Raw genomic sequence first — 26,604 nt, forward strand, 5'->3', positions numbered from 1 at the left:
TCTATGATTCTATGGTTCTATGATTGGAGAGATCTAAGTCAATGCATAACTTTACCCAAGACAGCAGTTGCTTACCAAACTTTTGGCATATATTCTTCATTTGATTTGGGATTTCTTACCACATCAGTGGGCCTGCATGTGCTCTAAGTAAACAGAGAACCAGACACTGCTTCACTTGTGGTAAAAATGGAAATGCCAAAATGCACCACTTGGGCTGGGGGGGAGGAAAAGGAGGTGTTGAGAGGTGCCTCCCATGCTGTCCCCCTTAATAAAATTAAAATACTGTAGTGTTATGGAAAAGTGCGATCGTGCAACTGTATTGACAACCTGTAATGGTTTATAAATGCAGATTACCAAATTCAGCACTCTTATGTCTCCACAGTTAATATTCCTGGTCTCCTGCTATTCACACCTCAATATCCTGTGCTGAAAGCATATGCCAGGTCTTACCCAGGTGAGTAGCTGTTCTGACAAAACTTGTCATATAAGCACTACCACAGATATTGACTGGGGACACTACCTGTAAATTCTGTGTGGCAAGGCATTTAATCTGTATATGACAAATTCTGCTTCCTTGCTGTGATTCTAAAACAAAAGGAATAAACTACCAGTAGATTTGGGTAAAATAAGCTCCTTCACTATAATCAGTGACCTTGTGGCACTGAACTGGAATTACTGTTAGTGAAGATACTTAGATCCATTGTTTTCTTCCTCTGTTTGGAGGTTGAGTCCATAAACTTTTATGAGCTATAGTTTAGATAATGTTAGGAAATTGCTTGTCTGGAACTAAAATTATCTTATTGTTTGAAACGGGCAGGGACAGGTTTTGGTCTTTTCTGCATTAGTCTATTTGCTATAAAACAGATCTTATCTTTCAAGTATTATGGAACTGCTCATTAAATTTCTGAGCTTATACATGGAAATACAGTAGATCTGGCTTCTTGATGTCTGTGGCTGCGTGTGATTACAATAATTAACAATCTAGTTCATAAGAAGAGGGATCTGTGGAAAAAAAGCTGAAAGAATGTTTATATTCTGTTTGCGGTTTTTTAAGAGATTCTCAGGTTTATCTGGGTGAGTATCTTTATGCTTGTTAGAAATGTGTTTCCTTTGACGTATTCCCATCACAACTGGGATTAACTGCATTCTGGAGGCTGAGTCTGAATTCATTTACGCAGTAAATCAGTGGCAGAACAAGACTACATGCCAGGTTTTCTGCATTATCTATCTACCTTGATTTCCAAGAAGCAAATAGTGACTAATTTCTAGCCTTTTTTGGATTTATATAAATTTGTAGCCTAGGTCCATGAAAGGCTCCACCTTTTTGATAGCCTAAAGAAAACTGTTTACTTTTAAGAAGACCATGTACACTGTCAGCAAACTGAAATGTGCTGCATGCATGGATATAAAACCATTTACAGAATCATAGAATCACAGAATGGTTTGGGTTGGAAGGGACCTTAAAGACCATCCAGTTCCAACGCCCCTGCCATGGGCAGGAACACCTTCCACTAGACCAGGCTGCTCCAAGCCTCATCCAGCCTGGCCTTGGACACTTCCAGGGATGGGGCATCCACAGCTTCTCTGGACAACCTGTTCCAGTGCCTCACCACCCTCTCCAGGAAGAATTTCTTCCTGATATCTAATCTAAACCTCCCCACTTTCAATTTAAACCCGTTACCCCTTGTCCTGTCACTACAGGCCCTTGTAAAAAGTTCCCCCCAGCTTCCTTGTAACCCCTTCAGGTACTGGAAGGCTGCATACCACTGATCAAAGACAAGAGCACTTTCTTCACTGAGGTTTTTTTCCACTAGGATAATATACTTAGTATCTTCTGATCAGATGTAGTTAGGGAAGAAGATAATTTTTGTACAGTGCTGTTATTTTTGCAGTAAACAGTAAAAAATTATTCTTGCTGACGGTAGCTGAGTCTCAGGGAATTACTGTTATCATACAAAATGATGCTCTCAAAGAACAGTGCTAACTGCCGCAGACCCATGGGCTTAGGCAGTCACTCTTTGTAGGAGTTCACGCTGTTCAAACAAGTCCCGTGTTGTTTGCATTGACAATGTACCAAGCGAGTACTCCACCCAAAAGCAGAGCCGCGGTCTTGGAGAGAACGTTGCTGAACAAAAGCACAATCAGGAAAGAGCTGGAATTTGTGATGTTCAGAACTATTGTTCACCCCCACCATCTCCGCCCCAAAGCCCCCAAATTTTCAAATTCAGGGCTTTGATTCAGACTGACTCCTCACTGATGTTGATTGTTTTCAGACAAAGATTTTCTCCTTTTCCCCTCTTCTGACAAGAACTGCTACAAGAATTCAGCCCTCTCAGAAGTGCCTCCCTTCTGCTATATATTTCTTAACTGAGTTCTTGGCATAAGGAGGGGAGAAACTATTTCTAGCTGTTAGTAGTTTCGTGAACTGGGAAAGCCTCCAGCTTCTAGAAATGTATTTAAAGGCTTGAAGAAGATCCAAATTTCCAAACAACTTTTACTCCTTTGCTTGGTCAGCTGTCAGTATTTGATAAATAGGGTGGGACTATTGTCAATATTTAACAGCTTAACACAAATATTATTATTCATACACTGTAAAAATAGCACATGAAATGCAAATCAAATGCCTTATTCTATGGTTTGGTAGTAACAGAAGCAAGTGATAAAATCTCCCTTGGCTCCATACAAAGGCATAGAGAGGGAGGAAAATGTGACCAGTGGTAACAGTCTTCCTTGCTGGGAAACAAAACGGTGAGATCCCTCACTCCTCCCACCTAAAGTCATGCTGGGTTCTCTGATAGAAGCTTGTTGTGGAGTGTTTCCAAGTAAGACACAGCAAGGTATGACTGTTGATTCAAACCAGATTACCCGTGAGGCCTTCAGTAACAGAGCTCCTCCTCTCTCCAGTGACACGACACCAAGACCCCTTGAACTGCCCTGCAGTCACAAATTGCAATATAAACACCAATTATTTGTGGTACTTTCCCTATGATCAGAGAAATTCCTCCCAGAAAGCCACAGTTTGGCATCAGCTTGCTGGATGGAGAAGCCTGCCCTGTTCATAGTCATGTTGCACGTGACTGTGGCATTATTCTCACCTAGAAAATCAAGAAGCAGAGCAGTCAGTGTGAGATGGGTTTAATGCGTATCAGAAGGCCTGGATGTCACTCCACAGTCGTGTGTTCCAAAATTGTTTCCCATGACTTTAAATCCTCAGAAACATACCCCTGTCTAAATGGTTGGGCACAGCAGCCAGGAGATAATACCTTTTTAACTGGAGAGAGGCGGAGTGTCAAATGGCTCAGCCACAGCCATGCTCTGTGACAAGTGAGGTTAACTCACGAGAAGCACCGGCACCATCGGCTCGGCGTGCCTCAGCAGTGTTGCTTTTATGGGTAGTTAGACTGAGCCACCACCCACACAAAACAAAGGGTAAGGAACCGAGCCAGTTTCTCCAGGAGACTTTCAAATCTAGCATTGTTTCACATTTGGCTTTGGTCCAGTGTAAAATGCGTTTTGTGTGTTCCTAGAGCCCTGTAGAGAGTACCCTAAGGTAGCGGGAGGCAGCTCAGTTACTAGAATTGTAGTTTGTTGGTTACTCTGTAAATGTGTGAGTAAAACCAGGAAAGAAACACAAATAACAGTAAAATATTATTACTCCATTTTGTCCAAACAAGTCAGAGTGCTTTACCATTAGTTAAAACTAGTTTTTCCTCAAATTCTGACTGGGCTGTTAATGTGTTTCAACTGTCATCTAGAAAAGTCAGGTCTCAAAGCCCATTCCTTCCTTCTCCGCACAGAGCAGTGCTCCATTGAGAACTGGAAGGCTGAGCAATTGTCTTACAGACTGAAGGACAATTTTGTTACACTTTAAGCACATCATGTTCCTGTACACTGGTTTGTTTCGACTTTGCCTTAACTTTCTCATTAGTCACAATAGAGCAATGGTACCGCCTTCGTTCATGAGGTCCTCTGCGATGTCACAATGGATAGTACACATTTCTGAATAGTTAAGATCTTTTAGACCTAGGCAAATATCAGTTAGAAATAGTTCATGTAAGTAGACAAACTTTCTTCATACTCAATGTATGAAAAATCAAATTAAAAAGGGAAAAAAAAAGAAAAAGAGGTAGAGATAGAAATATTCCTGAAGTGGTTGCACTGAAACTGCCCTCCAGCTTCTGTAAATTGAGTTTGTTCAACCTCCTCTAATTCCAAACATCAAATCTATCATTGCTAGAGAGGAGATTGTAAGGATGGAGTAAGCATTTAAACTGGACTTTTCCAGACAACGACTGAAACACAAATGACACATGATCCTGAACAGTTAAATCCTTTATTAAATCTGTTAAGCAGTATGGCATTTCAGTCCAGTGTTGTCCCTAGCTAGTCACTCACGTATGTCTTGCAATATTTGTGTGTTTATTTTAGTGCGGTCTGATTTGTTAGAGTAAGGCTACTAATTCTGGTTGTATCAGTAGCAGCCACAGCTGAGAATATGAGGTTGTTGAAAGGAAAGGCGCATGACTAATTCCTATTAGTCTATAGGATTTAATTATTTGAGAAAATTATCATGTTTTACTTTAGGAACTATTTGTAACCTCTGCAACTCTTACCATGCACTAAGATATCAAAAGTTACTATTCAAGCGTAGCCAATGAGCTGTGGGGCGCTGGGGAAGACTTTGCGCATGTCCATACAGTACTTGTCAATAAAGATGGAGTTTTCCTTCACAGAAATTTCATGTTCCAGGTTTGATTTGTTGAGGACCAGCATCTGCAGAGTATCACGGGCTTCTTGCAGACATTGCTTTAAGGTCTGTAAGGTGTCATCTATTCTGTAAACTTCAGTCACAAGCCTGAAAGAAGAGAAGGGGACAGATTGCTCACATAACTTTAGCAGTCCTTCACCATGTTCCTTTTTTGACAGTAGGCAGGTCACACTTTTGGGCAGGATTTGAACAGCTGTCTTGGACTGAATCAATATGAAGCCTCTTTGCCAAGCTAGTTTGCATAGCACCTGTAAGAAGTGATGATTTCTTGCTTGTGCTGACCTTCAACAGCAAATGAAGCCACTCTGCTTTGTTACATCTGTCTATCTTCTTCACTTAGAGCCTCTCATTTGTGTAGCCTCGTTAGGGCTAGCACTGTGTTGAGCACTTGCGTGTGCTCCTGTAGAACACGTTTGGGTTAGATGTTACTGGAGAGTGCCGGTGTAGTTGGTGATAGCTTAAACTTACACAGCAGGATGTGCTAAATGGTCTTGGTCTGGCGCAGAAGCGTGTTAATCAGAAGAATTACTTGTCAGAATAACCACTGAATGTGGAGCTCTGAAATCAATTTTTTCTGTGAGCTGATATTAGTCACATTTCCATTGATAAGCCACTGGAAGAAATGTGGCAAATCGTCTTGTATCTAGTCACTGAGCTGGTTAAACTCTTTAACTTTGCCTTTTGTTTAATGTACTATTAACTGCTCAGTGCACTATAACATATAAGAAAGATTAATTTTTCCAGAACTCACTTTAACTTGTTTTGGGATAGTCCCAGTTGTTTCAGCACAGAAAAACTAGACTTTATGAATTTGTTTTCTGTCTAATCCCTTCCCCTTCAACTACAAAGTTGGCAGCACACACAGAGAACAAGTGCCAACATCAGCACTTCCTCTTAAACAAACAGCAAACTCAGATAACATTTACATGTTACAAAGAACTGGTTCATTTGATATTTTCTTTCCCAACTACAGTTGAGCTATTGGGCTGAATTCCTTTCGCTTTAAACCACATGAAAGAAATACACATAAATTATTTAAAAGCAAAAAAAAACCCCAAACCTTAAAAAGTGAATTAGCAAATGTTTTTAGTTTCTCAGATAGGATTTTGTCTCTAAGAAAATACATTTTATTTGAAACGTGAGCTCAGCCAAAAACTGTGATAGAAAAATGTCCAGATTTCAAATACTCTGTCAGAATTTTTACTTCTAATTGCAATTACGATGAACATAACATTCAATGATTGGGATCAGATAAAGCATCCAAAATAACCTGGTCTGGATTAGGGAGCTGTGGTGGAGCAAAATTCATATGTATGGGCGAAAGGAGAAGAGGACATGCTAATTATCCATCAATATACCTACATCTGGTAAGCAGTGTACTTGTGTAAAACATTTTGGTGAAGGTATTAGAAGTCATACTGACAGAAAACGTGCACATATGTTACGTCTAAAATACTTCTTAAGAGCTGTGCAGTGGCTTGTGAAGCTCTTGCATAAGTAGAAGCTAGTAGTTAGTTTGATTCAGAACCCCTGTGTACTTTATGTCACATTAATGTCCTTTAATTGGAGAAGATACTCAAAGACATCATTTTAGACAGGACCCTTCGGAACATTAACAGCATCACTGGCAATTGTGGGAAGAAGAGATAATGCAACACTCTGCTTCAGCACATTTTTGATCCTTAAGCAAGTTTTGTGTCTTGGATCTATGCAATCCTGCTGACTGGCCTGATGTCAATCATAATGCTGCAGGTTAGTGGAAGAGATCTTCAGGGAGAAAGTAGGGAGAGAACAACTTGGAGTATGACTGGAGTTGTGTATTAATATTTAAGGCCATCTTGTTTTGTTTTTATTAATAAAATGCTGCTTTAGCTTATTTGCATACCTAATTGATGGTGTAGTGGTAACTGAAGTGGCAAATGATCTGCTCCCATAGTAAAAACAACTGCGAAGTGAACGCTACAGTGCGAACGGGTTTTCTGGTTTCTCGCAGCTGAACTGCATCTAGAACAGGTGTGATTTATGTGGTATGAGAAGCCACGTGAAGAAATCTAAATGGATATAAAAGACTTCAGAACCAGAACAATATTTTGTGACAGAATGGATGTGTAGAGCAGAGTGTGAAGTTGAAGACATCTAATGTACAGATACACCGAAGGAAATGTCAAGATCTGATTAAGGAGACATAAGGCTGAAAAAAGATATATCGCCCTGTATGATTTATGGTTTAAGGAGTTAGAAAAAGTGAAAAGATGCCAGTACAATAAACTATGATTTATTCCCCTTCTGTGTTTGAATAGAAGCTTTTTGAGCTGATAAAACACTGTTTAGGGAGTTTAAGGCATTATGTGCTTCATTAATCTCACTGCATGTGAGGCTGTTGTATACAGTGGGATATTGCTAGAGAAAAAAATAAAAAGGGAATAGTTTTCTACTTTTCATAAAAATATGCAAAATTCTCATACTGGACTGTGAAATTCAGCTCTGAATTTCCTGGTGCAGTATTTCTTGAGAAAACCCCCACAGAATATTTTGAAGACAGTATTTTAAATAAGATACACTCAATAAAGTTCTTTTGGAACACTGATGTGTCCTAGATGGATTGGAAGGAGATAAGTGGGATTAAAATACATAAGACCCTCCTTCAGTCAGGAGGGAAGGAAGGCTAGTATCTTGGACACCTTCTGGTATATCCAGAAAGAGACAATATGCACTATACAAGGGATCACCAGGCTGATGCCAATGTGCTGGGAAGCCCCTACAGTTCTATACCCAAAATTTATGCCGGATGAGCTAACCCGTACAAAGATGATACTGGACTGGATACTGTGTAGTTGAAAATGAGTTGAGGCAGGAAGAGATGCTGCCTCATTCTTCTCTTGATTAACTTTTTAAGGAGTTGGACCGTTAGAGAGTTGCTTGCATCACAAGACAGAATTGCATCTGGGAAAACATATTACTAAGATTAGGCATTTCCTGAAGTGAAATCTTGTGTTTCATACAGAACAGAATTAAAATCAATTCCTAAGCTCAGATATGAGAGTGAATCCCAAAAGCTACCAGCCACCAGCAAGCAACTGAGCTCTTCACTGGCCTGAGAGAGGGACTCTGAAGGCACCTACACACATGGCACAGCAGAGGTTTTGGCCTGTTACTTCAACATAGCCACTTGGACTTTCCTGCTTTCTCCCGGAATCTGTACTGCAGTGTACGGAATGCAGTTCTAATCCCATCAAACTGATGCACGCTGTCTTTATACTTCCTGTCCCTGAGTGGCTGATGAAAGAAGGGACAGAGTAGTCTGGCCTTTACTTACTGAAACTGAGGCACATCCTGGCAAAGTTCCATGTTGAGTCGTTTAGTTCTTCCCTGCAGGCGGGTCTGAGCCACTTTCAGCGGGTACTCCTTCGCCTTTATGGATTGCTCCAGTAACATGATTGTGTCTTCTGTCTGGAAGATTTCCTGAATTATCTGAACAAAGCAGAACACCTCTGTAAGCCTCCGGAGCGTACAGAACCAGAACTCAGCCCTGCTTTTAAACACTCCTACGGAACCGCTTCCATTCTGCCCTGCCATTTTTCTTCATTTAGGGGAGGAGAGTACTATAAACTCAGGGCAGTCGATGGATTTGTATAACGTCGGCTTGATGTTGCCGTTTCTTTAAAAGGACATAAGGTAATCGAACCTCCCAGGAGAGCCAGGAGGAGGGGGCTGCACACTCGTACATCACGAGGAGGCATCTAATGAAGTTTTGCCTGGAAAATGGGCAAACAACTTCCACTAAGAAATGCACCATCTCTTTCCTATTACAAAATTAAGAAATTTGTAGGCGAATTGGGGATATAAATTCATTACAAGCAGAAGAGAAGCACTGAATTAATTGTGATGAGGGAAGTTCCAACTGTTTTTGCAATAAAGCTGTTTTCATAGAGGCAGCGTTTATGGCTCTACAGGGTTTTATTTCCATTTTGCTTCATTATCAAATTTTTCTCCCAAATAAAAAAATCTGCTGCTTGATCTATGAACATTTTGCAGAGATAAAATTCCAATAAACTGCTATTTTCATTTAAACTTTCATTCAATTCTTATTTCCTTTGCCTCATAAGAATTCAAAAGCAATCAAATAAGTCCCCTCTGAAATTGTTTCATACTCCAAGTGTTTTTTGGGACATTTGCTGCAAGAACATAAGAACACAAGTCATCTTCATACTGAAACTACGTTTTAAAAGTTTTGAAAACTCCACTGGGAGCTGGAGAGGTAAACCCAACTTCCTTTAAAGGCTTGTTTTCTGTAAATGGACAAGATACGGAGTGAAACAAAAAAGGAGAGGCCCATGGAATTAGTATAGCACAGATTTTAGCTGCAGGGCATGTTATATAATCATATTATCCCTGAGAATCCTGTAAATGCTTATGTTTTAATCTGTATGGAAAAAGAGAAATTGCAAGAGAAAAGTTTTGCTCAGTCTTAAAAAAGAAACAAGGGAGAAAAAGTTTATATTCAGGTAACATTTCTCAGCAAATTGATTGTTATGTTACTTTCATTTATGAGAATTCATTACAGCCAATGGGGCGAGCCTGTTCAAGCTTTTCCTATAAACAGCTTTAAAATGGAAGAGAACAAATTGAACTAATGTAGTTTCTCAGCCAGTCTGCTAAAATCAATGCAAGTTGAATTTCAACCACCACTAAGAATGGCATAATGTGATTTAAATTATGTAGCTATTTAGATCTTGCCTGCACACTAAGTTGTACCAGGCTTACTAATGATGTGTGTGGTTTGAAAATTCAATTAGTTCCTGCTGCTGAAAGATTATTTATAGACAAAACCTGAAGAGTTAAGAATGCCCGGAACCTGCACCCCAGTCCAAGTCCTTAAGGGCTTGCTGACGTCGGATAGTAGAGCCATGTGAAGGATCCCCTGGCTAGCACTGTCCAGAGCAGTTCAACCCTTAGAGCAATGCGATTTTCCAGCAGGTGAACCATCTTGGACCCCGAAGCAGCAGCGTATGAACACGACTGTACTGATTTGACGCCAGGTCTCCACACTGTACTGAGCTCTTTGGGACCAAGGTTGGTTCTCAAGATGCTTGAGAGCATCTTCACCCAAAAAGAAGCTTTAATGGTTTGTAGACTGCAGGGGAAAAAATCGGGTTTGTTACGAAGGGAACACAGTACGGAAGAAAGTGAAGTTACCGGTAGTAAATTTCTCCCTACAGTTTTGTTCTGCAGTGGTTCCTTCTTAAGCCCATGATCACACTAAGTTAGCAGCATTTTACAGGGAGTATTTATGTAGGTAATCCAGTGTGCTTTGGTAGCTCTTTGTTTTGCAAAGGAACTACTTACGAGAAGAGTACTTTGTTTACATCTTGTCTACAGTTTTAGAAAAAAAATGAAGGAAAGAGGCTTAATGTTGTTGAATGTCTTCATTATGCATCAAGCCCACATCCTTCCTTCTCCCTGAAAGCACCAAGGACTTGGGTTTTCTGCTGCTCAGAAGCAGAACCTGAGTAGTTTGTGCTGTTGACAGAACTTTGCCGTTTAAAAACCCCTAAGAGAATCCAGTCCTTTCATCTGTGCGTGACAAAGGTGAGGTCCAGCTCCCAGGCAGGCCACTGGTGATAAAGTGGATGCACGTCACGGAGAGTTTTACCAGCCCGTCAGTCCTGTCCTTTGCTCTCACTGCTCCCCTTCATTGCTAACCAAACCCATCAACCTGGGGACGAACCGGGGCTGCGAGGCAAAGAATACACAGTGCTTTTGGAGGTCACCCGCTGCTTAGCAGGGTCCTCCTTTCCTGTGTTTGTGTTACAGCTTCTGTCACTACAGCAGTGTTTCCCATGCTACGCCTTACCGCGTGCAAGTGAGCCAAATGCACTGTAGCAGTTCTGTTGGTGTAGTTCCGTGACGTGCAGAGGGGCATGGTGAGGATGTTGGCCTCTCGTATTAGTTCTACTAACAATTTGGAGCAAATTGTAAGCAGATTTTTTTAAAAAAAACCCTAAAACAATGAATCAAAGCAGCATGTATCTCAGCCCAGTAAGAACTGGGCAAAGTTATGTCTCAATTTCGGAAAGGTTTGTGTGTGGTACTTGTTTTCTGCTTATGGTGGAACAGAGGACTTGCACTCTAGGTTCAGATTCTGGGTAGAACCTTGGTGGTTCACGCATTGAGCTCTATTGTTAGTAACGCACTGACATGGGCAGCAGGTGGAAATGGTGATTCACCTTTGTGGAGCAAATCTGTCAATGAATCAGTGCATTGAGACCAGCCCAGAGCACTTGGTGAGAAAGGAGCCATGTGTGAAACTTGACAGGACAAGGGGTAATGAATGGGTTTAAACTGAAAGTAGGGAGGTTTAGATTAGATATCAGGAAGAAATTCTTCCCAAAGAGGGTGGGGAGGCACTGGGACAGGTTGCCCAGAGCAGCTGTGGATGCCCCATCCCTGGAAGTGTCCAAGGCCAGGCTGGATGAGGCTTTGAGCAACCTGGTCTAGTGGAAGGTGTCCCTGCCCATGGCAGGAGGGTTGGAACTGGATGGTCTTTAAGATCCCTTCCAACCCAAACCAGTCTGTGATTCTATAAAACCCCAAGAGCAGTGCCACAGCTTACACAGGTGCTCGTGTTATGGTAAGTATGTAATGTAGTCACTGTGCTGATGCTTTCTGTCCTGTGATAACATGAATCAGAACAATTCAATTTATTCAGTGCAAGGAGTTTGGTTACAAGTTGCTTTACACTTAATTAGTGCTAATTGCTCTAATCAGGTTAGAGAAGAAGATGAAATTAATATTGTCTGCAATATTTTTTTACCCTGCCTTTTTTTTTTAATTTGGAAGCAGTATGGGTATCATGTTTATTCCACACATGGAAGGAAAGCAGGAAGCCATCAAAGAGGACACTGGATGCTCACAGAAACACACTGCAGAGATTCTGGAAGCATTACACAAATTTATAAGAGGACCAGGGAAGAAATTTAGTAGTCTTCAGTATTTCAGATAACAGCTGCCACAAATTCTCATTATGCAGAATCATCGAATCACAGAATGGCTTGAGTTGGAAGGGACCTTAAAGCCCATCCAGTTCCAACACCCCTGCCATGGGCAGGGACACCTTCTACTAGACCAGGTTGCTCCAAGCCTCATCCAGCCTGGCCTTGAAGACATCCAGGGATGGGGCATCCACAGCTTCTCTGGGCAACCTGTCCCAGTGCCTCACCACCCTCTCCGAGAAGAACTTTTTCCTGATATCAAATCTAAAGATTATCTATGTAATGTAAAGATTGGCTACACCAAACCATGGCCATTCCAGCACCATGTGACAATGCTTTTGTAATGGTTGGGAGCCCTTTACTCCCCGTCTGCTTGCGTAAAAAAATCAATTACATATCAGGTTGGGTTTTTTAAGATGTAGAAGGAACAAACTCATTCTAGTCCAGACAACACTGAGCAGATTGCCCATGTATGGACTGTCCTCAGCCTCCTGCAAAGGCTTCAATTGTCTTTAAGCTCAACTAGCAGAGGGAACTTTAGAAGAGGATTTTTCTGACCCCACGCTTTTCTCTGTATGTGGCCACAGTACAACAGCCAGATCACAAACCCATGGTTTCAAATTCAGTAGTAGGTTTCAAGTGCATGAATGCTGGTAGTGATCAAAGCTGAGGTTTGTTCCCGTTCCCCCGCAGCACTCGCTGCGCTGTCAGACAACACCTGGCTGGGCCTCTGCCCGCTCTGCTCATCGCACACGCAGAGGTGTTCCATTAGCGACACCGCAGCAGGAGGCTCTGTTGGCCTCTCTTTTTAGAATACCAAGTCATGTATGCGCTTCCCCTGTAAATAATGGCATGTAACTCACACAGGACAATAGTAGTCTTGTGTCTAGGAGTGACCTGAAGGTTGTAGTTTGCACAGCCTACAAATCCACACAATATTAATGTTCTAAAAGGGCAAGCTCTGAAGTCTACACAGACAATATTTCACTTTAATAATGAACTACTGGATCCTGAATATAGATTTTACCCAAAAGTCACTGAAAACTTAGTTTTACATCCAGCCTTTGTAACGTTTTGTGTTGGCACAGTGTGCAGTGACCACATTGTCGTGCCACACGACTTCGCTAGGTGCTCTGCTGTCCTGCTCGTAAGGGTCGGAGTAGCCTGCAAGCACGTTCTGCACAACCAAGGCAACTGATTGTGCACAGGGGGCGCTACTGAGCAACCCCCTCATTCATTGGCTAGTGAAAAATATTGCTTAAACCTGTCTGTGAACTCAAAGTTCAAACATGAACCATACGTCCATCCTGCAGCCCTGGTTGGCTGCGTGTAAGTGGATGTGGTTTAGGTTCATTGTGTGGTCTTAAGTTTTTTGTTACTTTTTTTTTTTAAAAAAAAACCCTCTGTCATTTAAAACATGCAAAGAAAAACGTTCTCCGGGGAATCCCCTCCAACACATCGCAGCAGCTTTGTACAAACAGTTTTCGATTACTCATTCTGGCCACACATTGGATGAAATGGTTTAGATAATCTGCCGTCTGTGAACGGATTGGTGGGGAGGATCAGCAGATAGTGTTGCACCAGTCTGCGTCATTTCTGGATGACCTCCAAGGGCAGGAAGCAGAAACAACAAATGCTGAGCAACGTGTTCCTAAGAGAGCACGGCTCAGGCAGCTGCCCATCCGGAAACTTTCCCTTCCAGGACATGAGTAAAGTTTTGTGCTGCAGCATTCTGGAGAGCTTATAGAAAACTGCGCTCCCTCTGTTCTCGCACTTCACCAGGGCCACGATTTGTATAGGCTGGGTACAGTAAGACCAAGAGAAAGAGCCACTGAAGTCACGCATGTTGCATCATGTAATCAGGGTAGTCTCAGGTACAAGATAAGCATTTTTAAGATGCTACAGTCTGACAGCTATCTTTGGTTTTTTGTTGTTTCTGAAGTTGCTCAGTGTTCAGTGTCCAAATGCAAAAAGCCCAGTAATATGGTGGGAGGAACATTCTTGTGCCTGCTTCCTCATTCTGTAAATTTCTTTATGTTTAATATTTTACCTCTCAGCCAGTCTTTTAAACTTTTCTTCATCCATGTTTCCATATTTCATCCAAATTATTTTGTAAAAGTTACATTTGTTGATGTTATCATGCTTAATAGTGTCATTGTGACTGATTCACAATTAATTTTAGGGTATATGACCGCATTATTTCGATGTAAAACGATGATATCTTGCAATCTTTGGAATACAAGTGTAACACAGATCTCGAATCTGGAGTGAATTTGGACCTGATGGTTTTCAGTGTCATGGCTCAGACAAAATCTTGATAGAGATTACCTTGTCCTTTGCTTGTGTTGGTTTGGGGGTTTCTTTATTTTTTTTATTGCTTAATTGCAGGTCACTGTTTTATGACTTACCAAGTTTTGTTTTGTTTTGTTTTGTTTTGTTTTTAATCAGATGGTGGTGGGGAATAGTCCAGGAAACTTTTAAGAAAAGAAGAAAAGCACATTCCCAAGAAAAAAAAAAATCACACTCGACAGAATGTAACATCAGCAGGTAATGCATTCTGGTAGCTTAACTGTGCTGAGGCAGAGTTAGAATCCTTCTGAGCAGGAACTTGGTGCATTTGCTATGTGTACTCGTATGGGATGACTGAGTTACATAGTTACGACAAGCAACAGTTTAGTTTCTGTCCAGGGAAAGTATCTCCAAAACGATGCATTGCACAATTCCTCAAGCATATTGGGAGTGGAGAGATCGGTCTGGATTTAGGAATATTGCATTATTTATAAAGCTTCACAACAATGGGACTAGGGCTGATATAAATACAGTCAACAGACCTGAAAGCTAAAGCGTACTGTAAATTCTGTGCGTACCAAAGGATTCCTATAAATTCCCCAACATTTTCTATGACATTTTCACAGAAAAGATGAACCTATTGGAATGTAAATACTATACTTTTAAAACAAAGAAGGCTTTTAATATACATCTGGTTGTTTAATCTGTGTCCTTACACAGATTGGTCTATTCAGCATAGACTGAAACAGAGGACCCAGGGATCCTGGGCCTTTCGTTTGGTTGGTATAATAACTTACAATCTTACAAAAATCCTCCTTCCACCGAATTCTAATATGTGTTTTTTACTTTAATATCTGAAAACAATCTAATCAATTTTACATTTATATGCAATCAGTTTCTATTTCACCTTTCACTGGTCCTAAATATGTACCTGTTTATTTTAAAACACCTTTATTAAAATCAAAGGGGAGAAAAACATGGTATCATTTAACTTAGCCTGGATTTTCTAAAATATTTTGAAATAACAGAGGAAGCAATAATGATACACAAGGAAACATTAACTCTTTGCATACCTCCTTCCCACACAATTAACTATCAAAGAATGAGAATAAGCCTCAGAGTTCTGTTGTATTTTCCTCCATTTTACACTCAATCATGGTTTTAGATGCTGCAGGACCAGCAATTTTAGAATGCATCATCTTTTAGGAGAAAAAAAATTAAGTGCTATGTTGTTAATGCATTTTTGTTAAACGTGGTCAAAATAACAATAACCTTAACTGAGAGAAGGCCATACATCCCTTTAGTAGAGAGAAGATGTCTCTTTCTAGAGATGGTGCCAGGCAGAAACTGCTATGGCTCATGCAGTTGCTCTGTAACACTGATTCTTGTCAGGAACGAGATTCTTTCCAGTCGTTAACGAAATTTCAACCCACTCATGGCAAGCTGTTTGCCCTGCCCACACTCGATGAAACCTAGGTTAATTACTACGACAGAACCTCAGTCAATTACAACAGGAGAATTCTTGTAGTCTACTATTCAGTTGTCTTTCAGTAACTCAAGGTAAATGCTGCAGGAACATGTTAGAAACTGAGGTGCAAGTCCACCAGCAGTACTAGGAGCAGACAAAATGCTTATAAAAACAGACGGACTGCTGTGCAGTTATTATTCTGAGACTTGTACAGTTTGTAACCTGAAATGGAGACATTATGTCATTGATGGAGAAGGTCTTGGCAAAACTCCTGGCATAACGCTTGATAGAAGTAAAACCAGGATACCTTCCTCACATAGAAATACATTCTGTGTATCTTTTGATACATAGAACATACTTGTCTAGAAATCAAGGAAGACAACATCCTAGAATAAAACTTAACAGAATAATAATGGATCACTGGTTTTCTTTGCATGTCATTTATATGACAAATACAAATCTGGTGGTGCTTAGGAGAAGGAAGCACTGGAAGGACTGATGTGGATTGTTCACACAGAGCCTTTGATAACACAACTGTTATCACCTACTGTTCTGTTATCAGCTACTGTTGAACTAGAACGTCAGCCCAGCAGCCTTCTCCTGAACAGCAGTCCTGTGAAGGGCTGCTGCAGGCAACAGCACCCAGAGCCGAGAGGTATGATGGCAAATGCCTACTGTGGGGAAAACCCTTGCTTGTTAGAAGTAACTGGTATGGCAGACTGCACGTGGAATTCCTTAGCTTGCCTGGGTGAATTCAGAACTAGCTAAATCTTGTCCATTCCAGTATTTTTATTCCTGTTCATTGTTTTCCAAGCAATAAATGAATAGCACTCTGCTGACATAATCCCACATGTGATATAATACCATCGGCAAGCAAGGGAAAGAAAGGCAGGAATAGAAAGGCCCTTTACCAATTGAGTAATGCAAGAATGTTCCAACAGGTCACTACCAGAGCAATGCCTGTGGTTTCGTTTGGTAGTGGATTTCCCTAACCAAGTCTGAAGCAATGACATTCTTGCACAGGAAGTCAAGACTGTAAACGTGTGGCCGTAAAGCCATTATACATATAGGCAACGTAAACAAACTATGGCAACAATTCAGGCCAGGAGAAGCTTGTTAAGTTGCGTGTATGATAAAAGCTAACCCTAGCATGCAGCCCAGTCGCCAGCACAGCATCAATGACGGGCACTAGTACAGCGTTCTGATCCCAGCGTTTAAGTCAAATTACACGAGCCTTTACAAAAAGCTGAATTCCAAAAGAAAACTACATTTTTCCAGGGCTAATAGATGAAACCTACAATGCAAGACAAACTATTCCACCCGGTGCTCTGTGCTTCTAAAGAGCACGCAGTGGACCACCAGCTCAGGCATTAGGCTTTGTAGGTTTGTAATCTTAATCAGAGGATCTTTTATGTGGAAGTGCTATAAACAGCAGAAAATGTGCCATTTCAACATAGGATTATTTTCAGATCATCACCATATTCACGCGTTTTTTATGTATTTTTGATTCTTTCATTTTTTCAGGGAACTGATTTTATAAACAGATCGTTGCAGTAAGTTCCATGTATGATTTTTTTGTCTTATATTTTGCTGTTTCACAAATAGGAAAAGTATTTTTCATTCCAAAATGGACCCCAGACCCCATTAAATTAATTCCTTTTCCTGGTTCCAAGATAGCAAATATTTTCTATTCTCGTTTCCCCCTCATTTTACGGAGCTAGCCTGCTTAGCTAGAAATGCAATTTGGCAGAGAGAAGGATGTCTCTGAGAGTGGCATTCATTGATGAGAAGGCAAAAACAGCCTTTGAAAGATGATTTTTTTTTTTTAAACACAAAAACTAAATTGGGGCGCCCATTGCCTAATTGCTATTAGATGTGAAGGGAACTGTAGTAGCTGCATTTGACTGTAATCACATCCCAGTGGAAGAAAAGAGGTGTAGCAGAATTTGAGAGCGCCATTGGCTGTCTTCTTAAAGCATATCCCAGCAATATGTTTTTTCTCTGATTATTACTATAGACTATCCTGCAAGCCTGGAGAAAGAAGAATGTACTCTGTTATGCTTACCTATAGATCTGCTAAATGAGCACTCACTCCTTACTCACTTCAGCCCTCACTTGCCTTCTGCTTCCTCTTGTGTTTTTGAGGTATGGCCATGAACCAGAGAATTAACAGGACTTCTACCATATACCTGCACCCACATCTTAACCAGCAACATTTTTACTCAATAAACCTATTGTATTTTCCTTTCCTTTGACAACACAGACCAGCCTGAATTACTCCGCACCAACATATTTTGCCATTTTGTATTTCTGCCAGGGGAGCTTTAGGTTGTGTATTAGGAAAAATTTCTTCACCAAAGGGCTGTCAGGCATTGGAACGGGCTGCCCAGGGAAGTGGCTGAGTCACCATCCCTGGAGGGATTTAAGAGGTGGAGATGTGGTGCTTAGGGACACAGTTTAGTGGTGGATTTGGCACTGTTAGGTTAACGCTCGGACTTGATGATCTTAACAGTCTTTTCCAACCTAAATGATTCTATGATATGTGATTTTCTTCTCTAGCATTTTGTTATTCTGATGTAACTGCATTACTGTGGAGTTTGTGATGAGTATCTCTACTATGTGTGTGCTAATGAGTAACTCAGTAACAGCATCATAAGGTGCAATCTTATTTGATACATTTTTTTATTCATGTACACCGTACAAAGTAATTATTCTTTATATAAATATGATAATTCAAATTTCTCTAGATGACTTATTATTTCAATTCAATGGTGTAACAGTATAGGGACATAATTTTTTTTTCCATTTTACACCACTTGTCAGCAGTTATGTTACAGTACCCGCTGGACTCCATGGCAAAATCCCTGCTTGTATGTTGGTATCTCATAATGCACTTTGTGATTCCATATGTGCACCCTCTGCTACCTTATGCTATAAACCTTTTTATAAAAGGGGCACTTAAAAGCATTAGAAAGGTCAGTGGAAAATGTGAAGCAAATGTCCATAAATTAAATCCATGAGAAACTTGGATGGTCATTTTGGGGATAAAGCGCTGTAGTTGTGTAGATCATATACAATCTAAAACGCACAAAAAATCCACATTCAACAGCTTTCATGCCTTATAAGGGGTTGGGGGGTGGGGGAAGAAGAAAGCATTAACTTATGTGCTGTGACTTAACACATATTTAGCTGGTTAGCTTGTACTTTCCTGAGAGTCCCTAAAAATAAACTGAAACTGTCCAAACCTACTTGTGGTAAACAGAATGGCAGGAAAACTCCATTGTTTCCAAATGTGCGTTGAAACAAATGAGTGAACATGAGGCTCCTCTATAAGAGCAAGAGTCTTAATGGAAGAACTTACTGAGCCCTGGCTGAAGTCACATGGAAGTAACAGTGAGTCTCGCTCGCTTAACGGGATTTTATCTGCCAGCACCAGGCAGTGCCTCTGGTGAACTTCAGCACAGATGTTTCAAAATCCAACTAACACACTTCCAACACATCACTTGCTTCAGTGAAAACTTACTGAGAAAGGTAACACAAATAAATACAGGTCTGTCTCCTTCCGTGCCATTTCCGCTTTGTATAATAGGAAGACAGAGACAGGACAGATGGTTGAAAAGTTCACAGTCTGACCCACTCTGAATTATCAGGCTGTTTCCAACCATGACTAGGCCAAAATTCGGGTTAAAGGTATGAAAATGTGTTATTCAAATGGGAGAGGAAAACTTGGAACTTAGGTGTCAAAGGTAGTCTGATGACATTCTGTATGTAAATACTTTCAAATTTTAGTTAATTTGGGATTCTTCCCTTGCTGCTGTAAAACCAAAGTGTAAAAAACCTGAAAGTCTTCTCCTTCCTTTAAAACAGATTAACTATGCTGCTGTTTGTGGGCCTTTTTATTTGCAGGCTTTCCAAAGTTAGTTAGCTGTTCAGAAAAAAAGAAGCAATTCATGTACTATTTCTGTGTCAGGAAACGGCCAAGGAATAATGTAAAATAGAAAAAAGCTACCATCTAAGATATCTTTCCGTAAGTTGCAAATGACCGTAATCAGCGTGTGATTACGCACAGATGTCACGTGGTTCCTTGTAAAACCCTATCACCTGGTCAGTCTGCCTGTCCCTGAGTAAGCTCTTCCCACCCAGGAGTGATTCCGATGCGCCGTTTAAGGATGGTGATGCAGGCATACCTTTGGAGGAGATGCTCACTGGGGAAGGACGTGAACCCCGGAGAAGATTTCTGTGCCTTTCAGGTACAACTAAGATACTATGCAGCTGCCAGCTCTGTGAATCTTACCTTGGCCAGTTGTGCTTGGAGTTTGTTCTTTGCATCAGCTACTTCCGCAATACGGTTATTGAAGGCGATATTGGTGCTGATGAAATGATTCCACATCTCCTCAGACATGCCCTCCAGCCCAACCTCTGCCTCCTTTCGGAGCTTGACAGAGTTGGCCCTTGCATGCTGAGAGCACCTGATATTGTCTTCACTGAATTTAGCCCACGTTGCAGGAACTGAAACACTATTAAGAAATGTGAAATAAGGGGAAAATGAAAGATAAAAGCTTAGGTGAGCTAATTTTTGTTTAGTGATATTTACACTGAATTAAGTGTTCACAGAAATTTGCAAACTGTGCCATTGCATACTGCAGGTAATCCTGCTGGTTTCATACCCACTTCTTTTTCCTGTTTTCTTCTATAAACCAAAGATGTGGCAACACCAAGTGAAGATTTTGGGTGATGGTCTGAGCTCATCCCTGCTGTATCTCAGCTGAAATCTGACACGTTTGTGTCAAGGTTCAGAGTGCTTATGGCCTTGGTGGATTACTACATTATTTAACATGATCTCCTGTACCTTGCAAACCATCCAATTAAGTCCAAATACCACCTATTTTTGTGAACCCAAACCTTTATCCTGGGGAGAACTGGATTTGTTCTCCCAGCCCCAACACTATCTTTCTGTGTCATTCAGATAAATATCTCCATCCTCTTATTTCTCTGTGTATTAAAATGAAACCCTCTGCTTTAACTGACACGGCTGTTACAGTTAAATTCAGTATTGTCTATGAGCCAAGCAGAAATGGCTCTGCTGTGGAACAGCCTATGAATACACAGAGAAAGTCTGAATATAGGGCTCCTGCACTGAAAAATGCCACCCATGAATGTTCCTGCTGCAACATCCTGTATGTAAACAAACTCTGGGATGCTTGCTTGTGTGTCCAAACTTCACAGATGGTCTTCATTGTAACTGACAGAATTACAAACATAAATCCTGCACTCAAGTCTTTCCAAACTGGGAATCTGCGAGGTTCTAAACTTGCAGCCTGAGCCCCCGGCTTGAAAACTGGTGCAGCATAAGCTACTCTCTCTGGAGTTACATTCACCACCTTCTCTAGTGCATTGCTTAGCCTACTGGGTCACTTCTTTCACCCAAAAATATTTAGCATATTTTATGGAAAGGTACAGATATTTTACTCACCGAATTGATACACTGAGATAAACTTTTGCCTGCATTTAGACTTCATCCTCCATACAAATCTTCCTTCTACGAATGATGCCATTTACTGAGTTTCACGTTCACTTTAGATTTTAATTGAACGCTGAGAATAAATAGTAAGGGATGCAAAATAAAAAGGTAATTTTGTCAGCGCTTGTTTTCTCAGGGGCCCTTTTTTCAGTTTTTCATAGGGTATTCCTCTCCCTCAAAACTGAAGTACTGATCCTCCTAGACAACCTGGAATTCCTTAGTGCCACATCTTTATTTAGGCAGTTTCAGGTAACCGACATGACACCACAGTAAAGTGCATAAATCAGTGCACTAACCCTGAGCTGACATTACTTACAGCTACTGATCCACACAGTCTCAGTGTACTTTCTGCAGGGTCCTTTTTCCCCATGGTCTGATGATTAGATTCATATTCTCATCAGAAAATTCAATTTCCAAGCAGGTTTCCATCCTGACTATCTGAAATACTCAGCACTTAATCTGTTCTTCAGCACTGCTTTTTCAGACTGTAATTTATCTGGCTGGTCTGTCGAGGCAGAAAACACCTGCTCTTTTCCTGAGTGCTGCAGGTATGTCTCAGTCCACCAAATGGTTTCAGGAAAATGGTAATGAAAACTGGCATTTCTTTGGAGAATGGTTGGTTGAGAAAGGAAGAGGGCTGTAAAACTTAGCCACATGAATCTGCTTTTTACTAGAGCTGACAAGAATAATTTTATTCATTGCTAATCCTAAAAGTAGGTAGTGTTACTCGAGTCAGCAGAATGCCTGCCAAGTTTCCTTCGGTTAGGCCCTCATTTCAGTAGCGAATGAGGTGATCTTTTAATGAGAAGCAGAACATACGTAAACAAATAATACTGCTTTTTTTTTTTCTCCTTTCAACAGGACAGAGTCATTATCATTTCAGATTATGGAGTACACTCACCATTCAAATACTGCTGTGTTAAAGAGCGGCAAGGGAACTAACAAGTCATCAGTACAAAAACACTGCCCTCTATTGCACACTGCTTTTCTTCACTATTGCTTTTGGATTGGATGCAGGTCTTGATGTGGCCCCTATTAATAAACAGTTTTAAAACTGTATACAGTTGGGACATTTTAGTTCAGCCTGTAACACTAAAGCTGTGCCAAATCTTTTTGGTCATCCTGTTTAATACATAACCATGCAGCTTGATGGACTGATTTCCACATAACCCAAGCTGTTTTTACAGAAAATATATAAAGTCCTTGGTGTACACTTGCATGCTGTTCAGCACACTGCATTTAACTGCACACCTTAGCTGAATTTTTATCTGATTGGATGTGGGTTTGAAACCCAAAGGCCACAAACAGTATGGGAGCATGAAAACCAGGGGGAGCATGGAAAGAGAAGGCTACGGTAGCTGCTCATACTCACGTCCCGCCTGCTTTCTCCACTCCATGGTAAAAGCTGATGCTGTCCGATGTGTTCCTCAGGTTAAAGCACTTCTCATCAATAAAATGGGCTGCGTTTTTGTCAGAAAGATCCTGCTCCAGGGCATGCTGTGCATCTCTGTTGATGCTGTGAAGGGGAAAGGCTTACCTTAATTCTGAACCACCTCTAATGCTGTTATGCTAACTAGCTGATTGTTTTCATTAGCCTCCTGCAGTGCTTCACTGTAGAGTTGGTTGGCATTTACAGCTTTGGCAATGCTTGGTGCTGTACTGTAGCTAGAGGGAGCTGCTGTACCACTCACACCCGTTAGCCTCCGGTGAGCGTTCCTCAAAGGCAGGCATTTAACTCTGCATTTAATAATGCTGGTCATTTTGGTGACAGCCAGACACGAGGGTGAGAAACAGCAGGCAGTGGCTGCGAGGCATGAAGGAGAGCCTCCCAGCAATCGGGAGGAGGTTTTCACTCAGAACCTTCACGCCAGCAGAGCTCTAAGAGAAAGAAAAGGCAGCGCAGAGCTGCGGTTTCTCATCTCCTGATCTGAGGGCCAAATTCAGATAGGTAATGCAAACTGTGCATCACTGTTGAAGTATTTCTGCTAATCTGGATCACAAGGAGGGAAACATGTTGCTCCGTCTCTTCTTTCTTACCCACAAGGAATTTTTGGATTAACCTAATCTCCTTTGGCTCTTCCAAAAGGGGGAAAGGCCTGGCAGACTTTGGGCTACAGTCGGCATAATATGGATGAAAAAAGAATCAAAGTCTTGCTTTCCAGTGCATCAGGAGACAGCAGACTCACTGACAGTTTTGGCAAATATTGCCGTTTCCGGGATGTACTTGTCAATTGGTCTGGCTGATGCGGTGACAGAACTGATCAAAGGTAACCAGAAATGCCATCCTAAAGAGCAGAGGTCACGCCACCACATACGAACTCTCTTTCATCTGACCACACACCAAAGATGAGACAGTGGCGGGGTGAACTGCAGAAATGCATGTAACCTGCCTCAGGTGGGTCCTGAGGGCCTTTAATGAAAGCGGCCATTTATAAACTCTACTTACGTCTTTTTCTGCTAGAACATAATAGTCAAGAACTGTACAACTGTATCTTCCTTGTGAGCACCTGAGCTGTTTCTTTTGGGAATGATGTCATGCCACATAAACATGACTTTTAAAATATGTGTCAGTTCTGTGTAATTAACAGAACAGACTGTATTCAGAATAGTTTTTGCTAATTAAATAAGACAAATAATTTGCATTTTCTAGGATATTTGTGCACTGTCAAAGAAATAAATTCCAAAGCCTCCCATAACAAAACATATATAAATATACATTAAAATAATTTAAGTCCATTCCATAATTCATCTGATACCTTAGACTCCTGTTTCTTTTGTCAATAATAATTTTCCTTTCAATTTACTTTTGTAATTAAAAAAATAATCCCTTTTAACTTCATTCCAGTGTGCTGCAAAACAACATGGGCATAACTAACCTGTAATTTTGGTGCCCCTAATTTTAATGAAGGATTTCAGATTAAACATGACTTTAAAAACTGCATTTGAATATTGCTCTTCTGCACTTTAACATACAAATTCTATCACTGGAAAGAATTACAAGTGGGGGGGAATGAGCATCTAACAGGCTAAGTCTCTCATTTTTGCCTTTGCTATTTTCAGTCTGTCGTCAGACACTAGCCAACACTGAATTCAGCCTTCTTATCTTTAGGAATTAAATATAAAGTCTTACCCCAACTGATCACTGATTTTCTGTGCAAGTTTTGTCACTTTTTGTTGACAGCCCTTGAATGCCTCAACCTCCTAGAGTGGAAAATACACAGTGTCAGTGCTTTCACCAAACTTCATTTCACACGGTGAGTTTATACTTTTTATTCTATATTCTAGATGTTGCAACTATCTCGCATATCTCAACTGTAATTTAGGTCAAGAAAGGATATGTTTTTTTCCCTCTCTTCCCCAGTCTTACAAAGTTGTATCTTTTGAATTGTATTCGTATGGCTTTTTATATTTTATCCAACACGTTAGTAGATTTTATTGGATAGAGTCACTCCAATAAACATGAAGTGAAATTTTGCTTGGCTTAAGTACAGTGAAGATATTTGAAACATGAACCTGAATGTATTAAACTACCCTAACTACCTCTAAATTTTTTTAGAACAATACAAATGTTTTGCTAACAGTAGAGTAGGCTGAAAATATATCTGATTTCAGAAACAGGCTCCTTAAGGAGGTATATTCTAATACATGTCAGAACTATAAATATTAGTCAAAGAAATTCAAAGCCAGGTTCCATTCAGCTTAAAATAAATAAAAAATACCAAAACTAACCCCACAGAAAACTATGCAAACACAGCAATTATGGCCCCTCCAACAACATTACGGTGTTCCAGCCTCTTTTAAATTCTGTCTGAGCTCAACATACCCTCTTACCTACGTGTGTACAGTTCTGTGAGTTTTGAAAACAGTAAATAAAGTGTTTTAAACTCCTTGGAAGTCATCAAGACGTCCCAAATTTAACAACACAGGCTTTGTCTCTGTGCTTGTAGAGTATGTGTAGGAGGGACAGCAACTTTACAACTGGCTTTCCTGTTACTACAACATGAGCCTTTGATGGCCTTTACTGTCACTCTCTAGCTGGCTCCAAGCTAGCTAGAGCAGTGTTTGGGGACATCAGGCAAATGCCCTTTATTTTCCATTTTGAGAGAATATCTTTTCATCTGTTTATGTGGAACATTTAGCAGTACTTCACCCTCCCTGGGATTCTCATGCTAAATTAAGTGCTGAAACACTTAAGGTAATATATATTAGCTCCTTGATTTTTCATTAAAACTCTAAAACTCCCAAGGTGCAGGCTGTGGGCTCTGAACAAGCATCTCGGTTACCCAAATGGTCTGCACATACTTCTGTAGTCCATTCATCCAGAAAAGCGCTTGAAACAATGCCACTGTCCCATAATGTTCCTTCCTAGTGTTTTTTTTCTCACACATATCCAATATAACCTCTTTCAAATATGGTAGCAAAATGTTATTTTGTATTTTTTTTTCTTATGATTATTTAAAAGATTTAGCAGTCACTACTGTCTATCTCACTGTCTTTGTTCAGTAACACTATATACATAGCAAGGGAGTAAACCAGCATTTTATATTGTAATCCTTAAGAACCTGTGAAATTTTGTAAACCATGGCCCAGAAAACAATCTTCAAACATTTCTACCTTGTTTTATAGGATGAGAGAAGATAGAACTGGACAAGACCTCACAAGGACGGTAAGCTATTCCTTTTGCTCCAGGAAGGAGGAATAGAACATTAACCATCCCAAATGTGCCTAGTTTTACCAAATTTCTTCCTCTTTTCCCCACCTCAGTCTTTCAAATGAATGAAAGGAAGAAATTACTGCAATGTTTTTACTGTGATAAATATTTAGCTGGATTTTAGTTATTTCCACAGTTTGAAAAATAGACTAGGAAGTCTGATCTTACCTTGATGAGGTTCTTTTCCACATTGTCATGAACTAAGTCTATACCCTTGCGCTTCTCACATTGGTGCAAGCACTCTAGGGCTTTCTGCAAGGAAACCGAGGCACGTTTGCTCAGTACTGCGTTGTGGAGTGAAACCTTGAACCTTGCTGAGGGGGCCACTGAGCTGACGTGTCAAGCAACGACCATGTATTGAGGGTGGAGCAGAGCAGGAGGCGGCTTCGTTGCACTCAACTGATCCATCTTAGTGGCTCATTCCTACTCCCCTTTCACACGTACTTTTAAGGAGTCGCTGCCACCGTACCTGCATTTGATGAGCTGCTTATTAATGTGCAGCAAGGGCTACATCTCAGCGTGCCCAAGCTTTGTGGCAGATTGTGTGGATTTAAACACTCGTGTTGTTCCGTGCTCATCCCTTAACCTCATCTCCCCTCATCCTCCCTTGCCTGATGCCAGAGTTCGGAAATTTCACACCTACGCAAGGGGATGACTGCACAACAGGAGTCCTTGAACAGGGAGTTCAGCTAAGCAGCCTCAGCAGGTTACCTTTCCTCTTAATGTCTCACCCCCTTGTTTGGAACCATCCCAATAAATCTGCCACAAAGCCTTTCAGCGGGAAATGCTCCCTGACGAGAAGCACCCTCAGCCTGCCACTGCGTCAGCACAAGCACAGCCAACTTACAAAGGCAT

At 40.8% G+C, this 26,604-nt stretch overlaps 1 protein-coding gene across 1 annotated transcript in view; it reads right to left on the reverse strand.

Annotated features, from left to right (window-relative positions):
• Positions 1-4,641: 4,641 nt before the first annotated feature.
• The window catches only part of TEKT5 (tektin 5), a 22,917-nt gene continuing 954 nt past the window's right edge, over positions 4,642-26,604 (reverse strand). The window contains 6 exon segments of the mRNA XM_010146666.1: positions 4,642-4,855; positions 8,085-8,239; positions 19,812-20,034; positions 22,411-22,554; positions 24,169-24,239; positions 25,918-26,001. Coding sequence (XP_010144968.1) covers positions 4,642-4,855; positions 8,085-8,239; positions 19,812-20,034; positions 22,411-22,554; positions 24,169-24,239; positions 25,918-26,001 — 891 coding nt within the window.

This window comes from Eurypyga helias, unplaced genomic scaffold, assembly GCF_000690775.1.
Source record: "Eurypyga helias isolate BGI_N326 unplaced genomic scaffold, ASM69077v1 scaffold48620, whole genome shotgun sequence".
Lineage (NCBI taxonomy): Eukaryota > Metazoa > Chordata > Aves > Eurypygiformes > Eurypygidae > Eurypyga > Eurypyga helias.